At 37.8% G+C, this 11,814-nt stretch overlaps 1 protein-coding gene across 1 annotated transcript in view; it reads right to left on the reverse strand.

Annotated features, from left to right (window-relative positions):
- LOC145693674 (uncharacterized) overlaps positions 1-10,010 on the reverse strand; it is a 47,039-nt gene extending 37,029 nt beyond the window's left edge. Inside the window, exon 1 of the mRNA XM_081769914.1 lies at positions 8,461-10,010. Coding sequence (XP_081626040.1) covers positions 8,461-8,734 — 274 coding nt within the window. The 5' untranslated portion in view covers positions 8,735-10,010. The remainder of the gene's footprint in view (positions 1-8,460) is intronic.
- Between the last annotated feature and the right edge of the window lie 1,804 nt (positions 10,011-11,814).

Raw genomic sequence — 11,814 nt, forward strand, 5'->3', positions numbered from 1 at the left:
TTTGTGATGAGACTGGTGAGGCGAAGGAGTTGATCATTGATAGAGAAGGCCGGGCGAAAACCTGCTTGATGAATAGGAAGGATATTTTTGGATTCTAGGTACGGGTGCAATCTTTTAACGATGATGCGTTCGAGAATTTTGCTAAAGGTGGATGTCAGTTGAATAGGTCTATAAGAAGATGTGGCGGTAGGTGGCTTGTTTGGCTTCAAGAACATAAGTGTTTTAGAAGTTTTCCAATCCGTTGGGAAGAATCCGGTGCGGAGAATGAAAGTATAGATGAGGGCGAGAAGCGTCAGAAGTATAGGAGGGCTTTCTTTAATGTGCCTATATGTTACATTGTCAAAACCTGGGGCAGAGTTACGTTTGCGGTTAACGACAGTGAGAATTTCGGTTGTGGAAATGGGTGTTGTGAGTGGATGATTTGGAAGCGTATGATTGATACTGGGCTGTAAATGAGGAGTGTTAAGTGGTAGATGGTCAACAGGATGCGGAGCTGTGAGATCAGTAAGAGGTGTAGATGTGAAAATTTTCTGCAGGTAGTCTGCGAAGACATCGGCTTTTTCCTGATCACTTTGAAGTGGTGTGTTATTATGGAGTAGAGGATAATGAGGTTTTGTATATTTACCGCAGAGTGCGTTGAAACGTTTCCAGAATTTAGAAGGGTGGTTAGTTTCATTGAGGTTATTACAAGTTTTTACCCAGTTTCTCAGTTTATATGCCTTGAGATAATTACGAACAGTGCGTTGCAGTTGGTGATGGTGGTGAAGGGTTTCTGGGTTTCTAGTACGAACGTATTCGCGATAAAGCTGTCGAGAGCGGCGAATCATGGTTAAGTATTGAGGCGGTAGTTGTGGTTTGTATGGAACAGAAGTTGAACATGGAATATAGAGTTCGGATGCGTGAGAAATAGTAGAGCTGATTGTAGTTATGCTTTGGTATAGCAGCTCTTCCGTAGATGGTGGTGCGTGATTTTGAAGTGATTGGGTAATATGTTCACGGTATTTGTTCCAGTCGGCTTTGTCATAACGGAGTGATGTACGAGGAGGTGGTGCATTGACAGGTTTGTTGGCGGTATTGTGGTGATAAATAAGTTTGAGAGGTGCGTGATCGCTGCCAATGAGATCAAGAACTTCGACTGTGCAGTGGGAAGCTATGGTATTAGAAGTGATAATAACGTCAGGCGTTGTCTGAGAGATAGGACGAGACGGTGTGGGTAAATCATGTATTATTCCTGTTGTATGCGAAGAAATAAATTGAAGGAACGTAGTGCGTTCATTATCAGTTCGACTATGGAGATTGATGTCTGCCATGATTAAATAGTGCTTAAAGTTATGTGAAATGTGTTGGAAAAAAGCAAGAGGAATCTGATGTCCAGGACGGATATAGATGGTGATGACACTGATTGCGATATTGGGAAAATATAATGTTGTGATAACATGCTCTGAAAGATTGGTAAGTGGACAGGTATGGCGTCGAAATGGTAAAGCGTGGTAGAAGCCAATAGCGGCGCCACCGTTAGCTCGGTGAGCAGGAAGCTGGCTGTCACAACGAAGTATGTTGTAACGGGGTATGTGTATAGTATCACGGGGTTTTAAGAAGGTTTCGTTCAGAAGGAAGGCGTTCACCTTTTCTTCTAGCAGAAGCGTGTCAAAGAGCAGCTTGTTTTTGGATAAGGAGCGAATGTTTAGAAATAAGAACACAATACCCATGATATGAAGTATGCAGAGGTAGTTAGAAGTCGGACGGAAGATTTGTTGTGTGAAAATAGACATCGGTGTTCGAGTAAGTAGCATTAAAGGAAGCATGGAAGATGATTCGGGCGGCATGGGTAATCTGTTGTAAGATATGTGGGCGGATAAAAGGATGGATATTTTGTAAGGCGAGAGTTGTGAAAGCCAGAAGTTTATCGATAGTGACTGGTGTGGATTCAACTGGAAAGTCTGTGTTGGTGGATGAATCAAGTGTTCGTAATGGAGCTACTAATTCAGGATGTGAAGTTTCTGGTGGAGGTTTCCCTTTGCACTTATAACTATAAGTGGGATGTTGGTCATTGCAAGTAGCGCAGCGAGGTGGTAGGTTTAGATTAGTACATGAACGAGTAGGATGAGTGCCACTACAGTAGCCACAGACGGCAGTGTTACGACAGTTTGCAGTTGTGTGTTGGTTATAAACTTGGCATTTCTCGCAACGAATCGGTAACGGGGGTGAAGAACGAGAGGGTTCGACTCGATGTCGTTGCTTATAGATGAAAGCACCATTTGCAAGTAGGGTATCGATTGTTTCTTGGGATGAAGTTAATATCCGTACCATAAAGGTCGGTCCTTGATCATTGCGAATTCGAAGTGCTTTCGTGATGGTAAGTCCCTCTGCCCGCAACTCTTCTAAAATTTCCTCGTCTGTATACGACGGTTCAACTCCCCTAATAACCACGGACAAAAGGGGAGGTTTCTTAGGAGGTGGTGGTTGTTTGCGCCGAGATGAACTAAGAGTTTCCATTGTAGCGTTCTTGCCAAAGATTTCAAACGAGGCTTTGTTGCGTACAGTGATGGCAAACTTGGGATCAGTTGATTTCAGAATGATTCCGTTGCGAGTCTTAACAACTCTAGTGACGTTTATGCTTGGAAGATATTTCCGTAGCTGGAGAACTACAAACTTAACATTTTCGAATTTCGGGTCAAAATTCTGGAGTAAAAATGAATGTAGCTGATTTTCGGATGATGGAGTAATCATAGGTGATTGTGAAGATGTATGAGCAGTTTCCAAATCCATAGCATTAGATGCTGACGATGTTTCTGACAAATGTTGTCTCTTAGCCGGCGGTGAGTTTCTTACACGCTCAGCATAATTCACAGTGCGAAGTGGCGATCTTGATCGACTGGAGGCGTTCGAGATGGTGGAGGCATTGGAGTGCTCTGAGGCTCTACGTTGTCTGCTGCCCTCTTTCCGTCTTTCCACCTTCGTGGCTTGAGCCGGTGGAGCGAGAAAGACTGGGGGTAATCCTCCGTGACGACCATCCATCGAAGCCCCAGTGATCTGAGGAGGATCCGCCATGGAGATCAACAGATGGACCGAAGCCCAAACTTAAGGTACTAAAGCAGTGTACAATGATGTGATGAGAGATGATGAAGGTGAGGTGACCCGTTTGGATAGCCACCAAGGTAGGAGGAAGTTTCCGGACAGACCCGTAGCACTGCACACCCTTGGCTTGATCAGTCTGGAGTGCAGGGCTCGTAGGAATGACACAGAAAAGTCTCCGGGATATGGAGTAGGTAGGTTCCAAAAAGCACAATAGCCACGCTATTGCGGTTGTCGCTAGCGGAAAATCGCTTGCGACCGAAAGTATGGTGCAGTCATTAATGACACTTTTTTTTTTGTTTTTTTTTTTTTTTTTTTTTGTGAAATACGAACAAAATTATAAGGGGTTTTCGGCAAACTTCACCCAAAGAAAATTCATTCCCAAAAATAAAATACCCCTTGTGAATATTCTCAAGGAAGTGATTTATCCAACATTATAGGAATAGTAATAAAATATAAACAATATTACCCGAGTCGTTTTAGAAAAAAGTAGTTAAGAAACTCACCTCCATGAGGAAACTATCCCTTGTGATTTTTTTTTCATAAATAATTTAAACTACACTATACAGTTATTTGCATTTCGACTAAGTGGATACTTTCAAATGTCTAGGAACAATATTAGGAGATCCAATACCGTACAAGTATCCACTTTGTCGAAGAAATTAAATATCGACTAAAAACAGGAAATTCGTGTTATTATTCAATTCAAAATCTCTTGTCGTCACGAATTCTGTCGAGGAATTTGAAGCTTAAAATATATAAAACTATAATCATGCCTCTTGTTCTATATGGTTGCGAAACATGGTCGCTTACTCTGACAGACGAACATAGACTGAAAGTATTTGAGAACAAGATTCTGGGACGAATATTCGAACTCAAGAGGAATGGGAATGGCGGAAACTTCATAACGAGGAACTACATAATTTATACGGTTTACCAATCGTCATCAAGTCTAAGAGCTTAGGTGGGTAGGTCATGTAACCAGGATGGAAGAAAATAGAAACGCTTTCAAAGTCTTAACTGGAAGTCCAATCGGAAAAAATGAAATGAAATCTTTGAGTTTTACGTCCCACGGTTATGCCGGTTAGGCTAAAGGAGACGGTGATGATGAGTGACGAATGAAATGGTGGAATGAAGAAAGTGGGAGGAAACGGGACAACCCCGAGAAAACCCACGCACAAGGTGTTTGTCCACCACAAAGGAAGTCCAATCGGAAAACGACCATTAGGAAGATCTAGATGTACACTCATGTCCAAAATAATTGTCGCACATCTATAACTGTCTTCTTGTAAGAATATAATTTGATAAAGATTTTGCAGGGTACTGTTAATACTGATACTATGTGTATAATCGGGAAATGTATGTATGTGATATGTTTCATAGGAAAAGAATTATAAATATGAAAATTAGAATGAATAAAACAAAATGTTGCTAAATGGACAAGAAAGATTTATTTTCGTTTTATTGTTCTTATTTACTGCTCTTTTAACTCGAAATTTGCCACATACATGTCTTTGCCGATTATACATGCGACAATAATTTTGGACATGAGTGTACATGGGAGGACGATATCAAGATGGATCTCGCATAAATAGGAATGCAAAGTAGAAACTAGATCCAATTGGTTAAGGACCAGGTAGAAGTCAATGGAGAGCTTTTATAAACGCGGCATTGAACCTCCGGGTTTCGTAGGCCATAGAGTTACTTAGTTATTGAGTTATTAATGAAATATTACGTAAATCGCTGGAGTAATTTTATGAGAAAATCGTCCGAAAATCACTCACAAGAATAATTTAATACTCGTAGATTTTTGAGGTCAAGTGAGATATGCAGTATTGTAAGGATATTAATGAAATATTTATATATTTACGAAATATTAAGAAAATCGCCTGATCGTTTTTGAGAAAATCATCCGAAAAATCTTCCCCCCTCGTAGATTCTTTCAGAAGAAATGAGTTATGCCATATTGTCAACTATTAATGCAATATGCTTCATACTATTATTTATAAAGTATGAACAAAATAGGACGAGTCGTTTTTGAGAATGTCTTCCGGAAAAAACTCACCCCCCCACCCCCAAGATTAAACCATCCGTTGTCGACTTATAGCACACGATGGGGTTCCTTTTAAAAAATAATTTATGAAATAAAAAACAAAATGGTTAGAGCTGTTTCTGAGAAAATTTTATTTTCTTTTTATTTTTACCATTAAAAATACTATCCTCATTTTTAGAAGTAGGAAGAAATTTCAAAAACTTTCTCTGAAGAATCACATAAAAAAAGGCCTTAAATTTAAAATTTGATGAAAATACGTTGAACGATATGGCCTCTAGGTAAGTGTACAACAGGCGGAACAGACGAACAGATGTCGAAAAATAACTTTTCTTTTTTGGTATCTACGAGTCATGAAACGGTGTAAATCCATTGAAAACTCGAATCGATTTTTTTTTTAACGATCATCATACTTTTTTCTCTCCTTTTTGTCCCTCAAAAGTAAAAATTAGTGAACATGCATTTCAGCATTACGAAAATTCCTCTTCTAAAGACGAGAAAAAGGCTACAATTTTTATAATATTAGTATTTTCTATTCTTTAGTCAGAAAAAGCCGAATGCAAAAATTCGCTTAAGTTTATTTAATATGTGAAATTTCGATGAATCAACTTTTCCATTACGAATGACCGACCGCGCGTTGCACCGTCTTCGAAAATTAAATGACGAGAGAAGGATTCTTATAATATCTTTTTAACGTGGAATTTCATTCCGATTCGAAGATGGTCGGGACGTAGAAAGATAACGCCTTCTCTTGGGCCATTAGCATTCATTTATTGGCAGTGCCCATGGGAGATGCGTATAGGATTTATTTATTTAATGATATATTTATCTTGTTAGGCATAAACCTACAGAAGAAAGTGACTTGAGCATCATATGTAATTTAAATGATGAAGTGCAGAAACAGAACACAAGGATATACAGGGTGGCCCAAATGTAGGCATACAGTACAGTATTGCATTTTATATAATTTCTTATTGTTATCCATCAGGTAGACTTAGTTTCTTTATTATTTGTTCTTAATGTGTTTTTACTTACATCTTAAGCTCGGAAGAGCCGAAGCAAATAAACTCATAAACTAGAATATTATACTTGGTCAATGCAGGGGTGCATACATACTTTTGGGCCATCCACCCTATATATGATGTTAATTGCGACGAGGGTGTTAATGTTCTGCTCTGGGGCTACTCAGGTCGGGTTCAAACACTGTTAGTTAGAAAACAAAAGAGTTCGTTGAGAAAATATATGCAATTGATGAATGGAGGGTGACAATACATACGACGACGCGGGTTAGAGTGAGCGGTGGCATTCAAATTTGCGGCTTTTTAATTTATCCATACAGGGTGGTCCAAAAGTAGGTATATAGTCCCGTACTGATCAACTCATTGCTTTTCATATAATATATTATTATCCATCAGGTGGACATAGTTTTTTTATTATTTGTTCTTAATGTATTTTTACTTATATCTTAAGCTCGGAATAGCTGAAGCAAATAAACCTATAAGCTAGAATGTTATACTTGATCAATGCAGCGCTGGGGCCGCGGTGGCTCAGTGGTAGAGCGTTCACCTCTGGTGCTTAGGGTCCAGGGTTCGATCCCAGCCTCCGCCAAGTGAACTTTGTGGTGGACAAACACCGTGTGCGTGGGTTTTCTCGGGGTTCTCCTGTTTCCTCCCACTTTTCATTCCACTATTTCATTCATTACTTATCATCACCGTCTCCTTTAGCCTCACCGGCATAACCGTGGGACGTAAAACTCAAAGATTTCATTTCATTTTTCAATGCAGCGCTGTATACCTACTTTTGGGCCACCCTGTATTGAGGCCGCGCGAGAAATGGCACCTCTGCTAGTTACTTCATATCTAAACAAAAGACTTTCCCGATTTGCGGAAAATATTCGTATTTCTGATTTTTTTTTTTAAGCAAATCTTTACTACAAATAGAGGTGGTAAGTAGTGTTGAGCATGAAACGAGACGTGCCTTCTTAAATTCAAGACGATACGAGACGAGACGATAAATTTCACAAGTTTCGTGGATAACACTAGTTTATCCATGTCTTAGGTTTCAATCTCTGTTTTAGTGTTACATGATCTATAGTATAACAACAAGTTGATAAAGTAATTGTATGAACACAATGAAGCACATTTATCAACGTTTAAAGATACGAAAGCCATCACTCAATAAATTGCAATAATAAATACATGGCAAGTCAAAATGATAGGCTTGATTTCAGAAATTTATTCTGTGAAAACTTAAAAAAAAAAATGTTACTATAAGACATGCGCTTCGAAAGGTTAACTTGCAAAGTTTACGTTCCACGCAGCAACGAGTAGTTAAGAGTCTTCATCCCGGCGAAATTAAAATACCGCTAATTTTACAGTAATTATGTGATATCTTCAAATAGATAAAAGATAATTGAAATATGGAACAAGAGCGCCCTAGACAATATTATTTTACATGAGAAACTGTTATCACGACTCACTTATCTGTTTTCAATTTCGAGCCATTTTGAAAATTGGCATTTAATTTCGCGTTTCTAAACACCTGAAAACGGAAAGCCACTAGGTGACTTGTGATAACAGTACCTCACGCAAAATAATATTGTCTCGGGCGCTCTTGTTCCATATTTCAATTATCTTTTATCTATTTGAAGATATCACATACTTACTATAAAATTAGCGGTATTTTAATTTCGCCGGGATGAAGACTCTTAAATATCAGAAATGTCGAAAGTTAACCACACAGCAAGCACGCACCAGAAATATTTGCTGGGAGGAGTTCAAATATTTGGGGGGGTTAATATTGAATGTCTTATTTTGCAAATGAAAAATGGTAAGTAATTGTTAATCACTGTCCTATTTTACAAAAGAAAATGATACAACTAGATTGTTTTTATAAGAAAGAGTAGGCCTACAGATGAGGCATATAATCAAATCTTGAGCCTATATCAACAATTTCTCTGTTAAACAAGTATAGTTCTGTTAAAGTCTACAAATGTTAGTAGAGTTACGAAATATTGGGTGGAGTTTGGGCCTGATGGCCCCTGCCAGTATTTTCAAAATGCTATTCGATGTAACTGATTCCACGTGTTTTCTCGTTGGCTAGAAATTCGGCTGCGTAGTTTCTGGATGACGTCATAATTACCGACCACTTAAATTCCTATCCTATTATGAGAGACCTTCAAACACTTATCATTTAATAGAAGTACAAAATCCTTAACAAAGTTTCTCAATAATAGAAATAGCCTAACAGACAAGCCATTATTAGGTAGAATGTAATTAATGGATTATACTAAAAGTAAAATTTTTGGAGTGTAATAAAAATTTAATTACTCTTACCTTGCTGTTGAGGTGTTGTTGAGGGTGGCATTTGCTGTGTTTGTTGCTGTTGTTCTTGAAGCTGTTCCTCCACTTTAGGCTTTTGCTCTGTGGTTAATGTCCCTAAATCCGGCGGCTCTGTCGTTGGATTTTTCACCATAATAGGCCCGGAAATATTTTGATTCGCCGGTAACAACATATCGGAATGCTGAAGACCAAGCATGACTTGTATTGAGTGAAAATTTCCTCTGGATTCAGCCTGTGCCCTCGCGGTTAACACGGATCCTCCATTCATAGAGAAATCCGGAAAAAGTGAATCATCAAATGGGCCTTCCAGTTTGATAATTATTTCTTACACCGTGAAATTTACGGTTTATCTTCCCGGATTGTTTTTTGTCTTTAAAATAATGAATTGTCTTTTGACTACAAGGTCACTATTAGTGACATACAAACACACACGCACACATACACATAACACAGTTATTCAAATATGCAATCAAGCATTAAGTAAAATGTTCTTGATTGGCTTGATTACGTCTGAACGCAAACGAGATGGACTAATCTGTGTGAATTACCCTCGCCTCAATTCGGGTTAATCTTCCCAAGTAGATTGAAGGTACCGGTGTAGGGCGCCTGTAGAGTTTTTGATCAAATTTATATGAGGGAACATCCCACGGAGGGGGAATCAAGGATCGTGTGGCCAATAGACATAGGGAAGGCTAGCCGCACCCTTTCGCCGGAGCCTCCAATAGCGGAGCATGCTTCGGATCTGACGTAAAACGTTTGCGCTGCGCCGCGGTGCTGATGGGGGAAACCTCGCTCGGTGCCAGACGCATGGTTCTTTGCTTTGATAGGTTTTCCAACACTAGCCAATAACAATGGCCGCAGTCACGAGTAATTATCAATATTCACAAATACACTGTTAATATTTAATTTCAACCCAGAAAAAGGAATTATTTTTCCCTTTTATATGTACCAAACTTCGACTTGAAGATTAATTTGCAAATGTCATTCTTTTAAAAAAAAATACTTATTAAACAAGAATAATCACCAGTAATAATGATTTATTATTTTAATTAATTATTTTCCCACTATTTATATTCACTTCTTGGGAGAAATATTATGATAAATATAACATTTCAAACTGCCAGTATTTTAAAACTTGCTTGTCACTGTTTTTCAACACACTAATCACACAAATCCATGACGTATGCAATCTTCACAGAGTAGCCAGATCAGATTCGAACTCTTGCTGCTTTAGAATTACAGCAAAAATAACTTGTTTCAACTTTCACAAACTTTCACCAGTTAAACAGAAATATCACCAAAATTATTGTTAAAAAAAAAAAACAAAAAAAACTTGGCACTATTGAACGCTACGTAAGTTGTTCGTCATTTTTTTCTCCACGTTTTATAGAATACCAATTCCACTTCACTAAACTAAATTCCGAATTGTAGTTGTGTTTGTTGATTACAACCGGTTTTCCCACTGGAAGTGCGATTGTGAGACGTAGCGACTGGTATCCAACACAGAAGTGAGCTAAGTCCTCTGTTGGTGAAGGCTCCTATTCCAGCCAGTTAAATGATTGCTATAGGATAACTTCGTTCTCGCAATTACTACTTATTCCACGCTCATTGAAACAAACTCGGCCTCCCACACTGGGCATAGGCTAAAGCAGCGACACCAGCTAGTTAAAAATAATAATAATAAAAAAAAGTTGTTCCCCCATCACCCCACTCGTCAATAGGGCCATCCCGCACCCCACTAATTACAATTAATGTTCATTATCTGTATATTTGTTGTGTGTGTCTCTCTCTCTTCCTAGGAACTCATAACTGACACAAATAGGGACAATTGACGAATGCATGCTGGAACAATGTTGAGATCTTTTCTACTCTATCGCTGCTTTTTCTTTTTCAAATGTCTCTAAAACCTTTTTCACGAACATGAACCAAATTAATTCTGTTTTTGATGATACATGTGCCTTTACGATATTCGTTACAGCTTTCGAACTTTTCCATGAGTTCTGAATTACTCAGAAACAATCAAGAATACTAAAAATTGAAAAGTAAGACAGGAGATAACACTTTCATAAGTTCTTCTTATTCACTCAGAAACAATCAAGAATATCAAAAATTGAAAAAGTAAGACAGGAGATAACACCTTCATAAGTTCTGAATTACTCAGAAACAATCAAGAGTATCAAAAGTTGAGAAAGTAAGGCAGGAGATAGCACTTTCATGAGTTCTGAATCACTCAGAAACAATCAAGAATATCAAAAAGTGAGAAAGTAAGGCAGGAGATAACACTTTCATGAGTTCTGAATTTCTCAAAAACAATCAAGAATATCAAAAATTGAGAAAATAAGGCAGGAGATAGCACTTTCATGAGTTCTGAATCACTCAGAAACAATCAAGAATATCAAAAATTGAGAAAGTAAGGCAGGAGTTTACACTTTCATGAGTTCTGAATCACTCAGAAACAATCAAGAATATCAAAAATTGAGAAAGTAAGGCAGGAGATAGCACTTTCATGAGTTCTGAATTACTCAGAAACAATCAAGAATATCAAAAATTGAGAAAGTAAGGCAGGAGATAACACTTTCATGAGTTCTGAATTTCTCAGAAACAATCAAGAATATCAAAAATTGAGAAAGTATGGCAGAAGATAGAATATGCGGAATTATATTAAATAAATGAATGGAATTTCGGGTTGTTTCCTTATAGGACAGATATCTATTAATATTGCATTTAAATTTCTAAGTCATATAAAAGACTACCTAACTAGAAGATTAAGATTTATAAAAAGTAGATTGAAAAGTATGTTTACAGTATCTTTAGGATGTTATACCACTTCATAGGGGGTGCCTTTAAATCAAAGTAAATTTATACAAACATAGGTTGAGTCAAGTGCTAAAGAAGTTCAAGAATTCATTTCAAATGGTCTAGTCATTTTTTTTTTTTTTTTTTTTTGTAAAAGGGCGATATCTATAAAAGTTCAAAAATATTGTAGAAATTATTTTATTTCCTCTTGTCAGGAGCAGAATTTCGGAAAACATTCGAACACGCTATTTTTGAAGAGCAATTTATATACTGAGTGTAGAATTAGGATTAGAAATTAAGATTTCTGGGCTTTCGGCATCTATGGTCATGTTAGCCCGTCACTAGGATTAGGATTAGGAATTAGATTTCTGGGCTTTCGGCATCTATGGTCATGTTAGCTCGTCACTAGGATTACGATTAGAAATTAGATTTCTGGGCTTTCGGCATCTATGACTATGCTAGCCCGTCACTATGATTAGGATTAGGAACTAGATTTCTGGGCTTTCGGCATCTATGGCCATATTAGCCCGTCACTAGGATTGGGATTAGAAA

Source organism: Thermobia domestica, chromosome 8, assembly GCF_964235325.1.
Source record: "Thermobia domestica chromosome 8, izTheDome1.hap1.1, whole genome shotgun sequence".
Lineage (NCBI taxonomy): Eukaryota > Metazoa > Arthropoda > Insecta > Zygentoma > Lepismatidae > Thermobia > Thermobia domestica.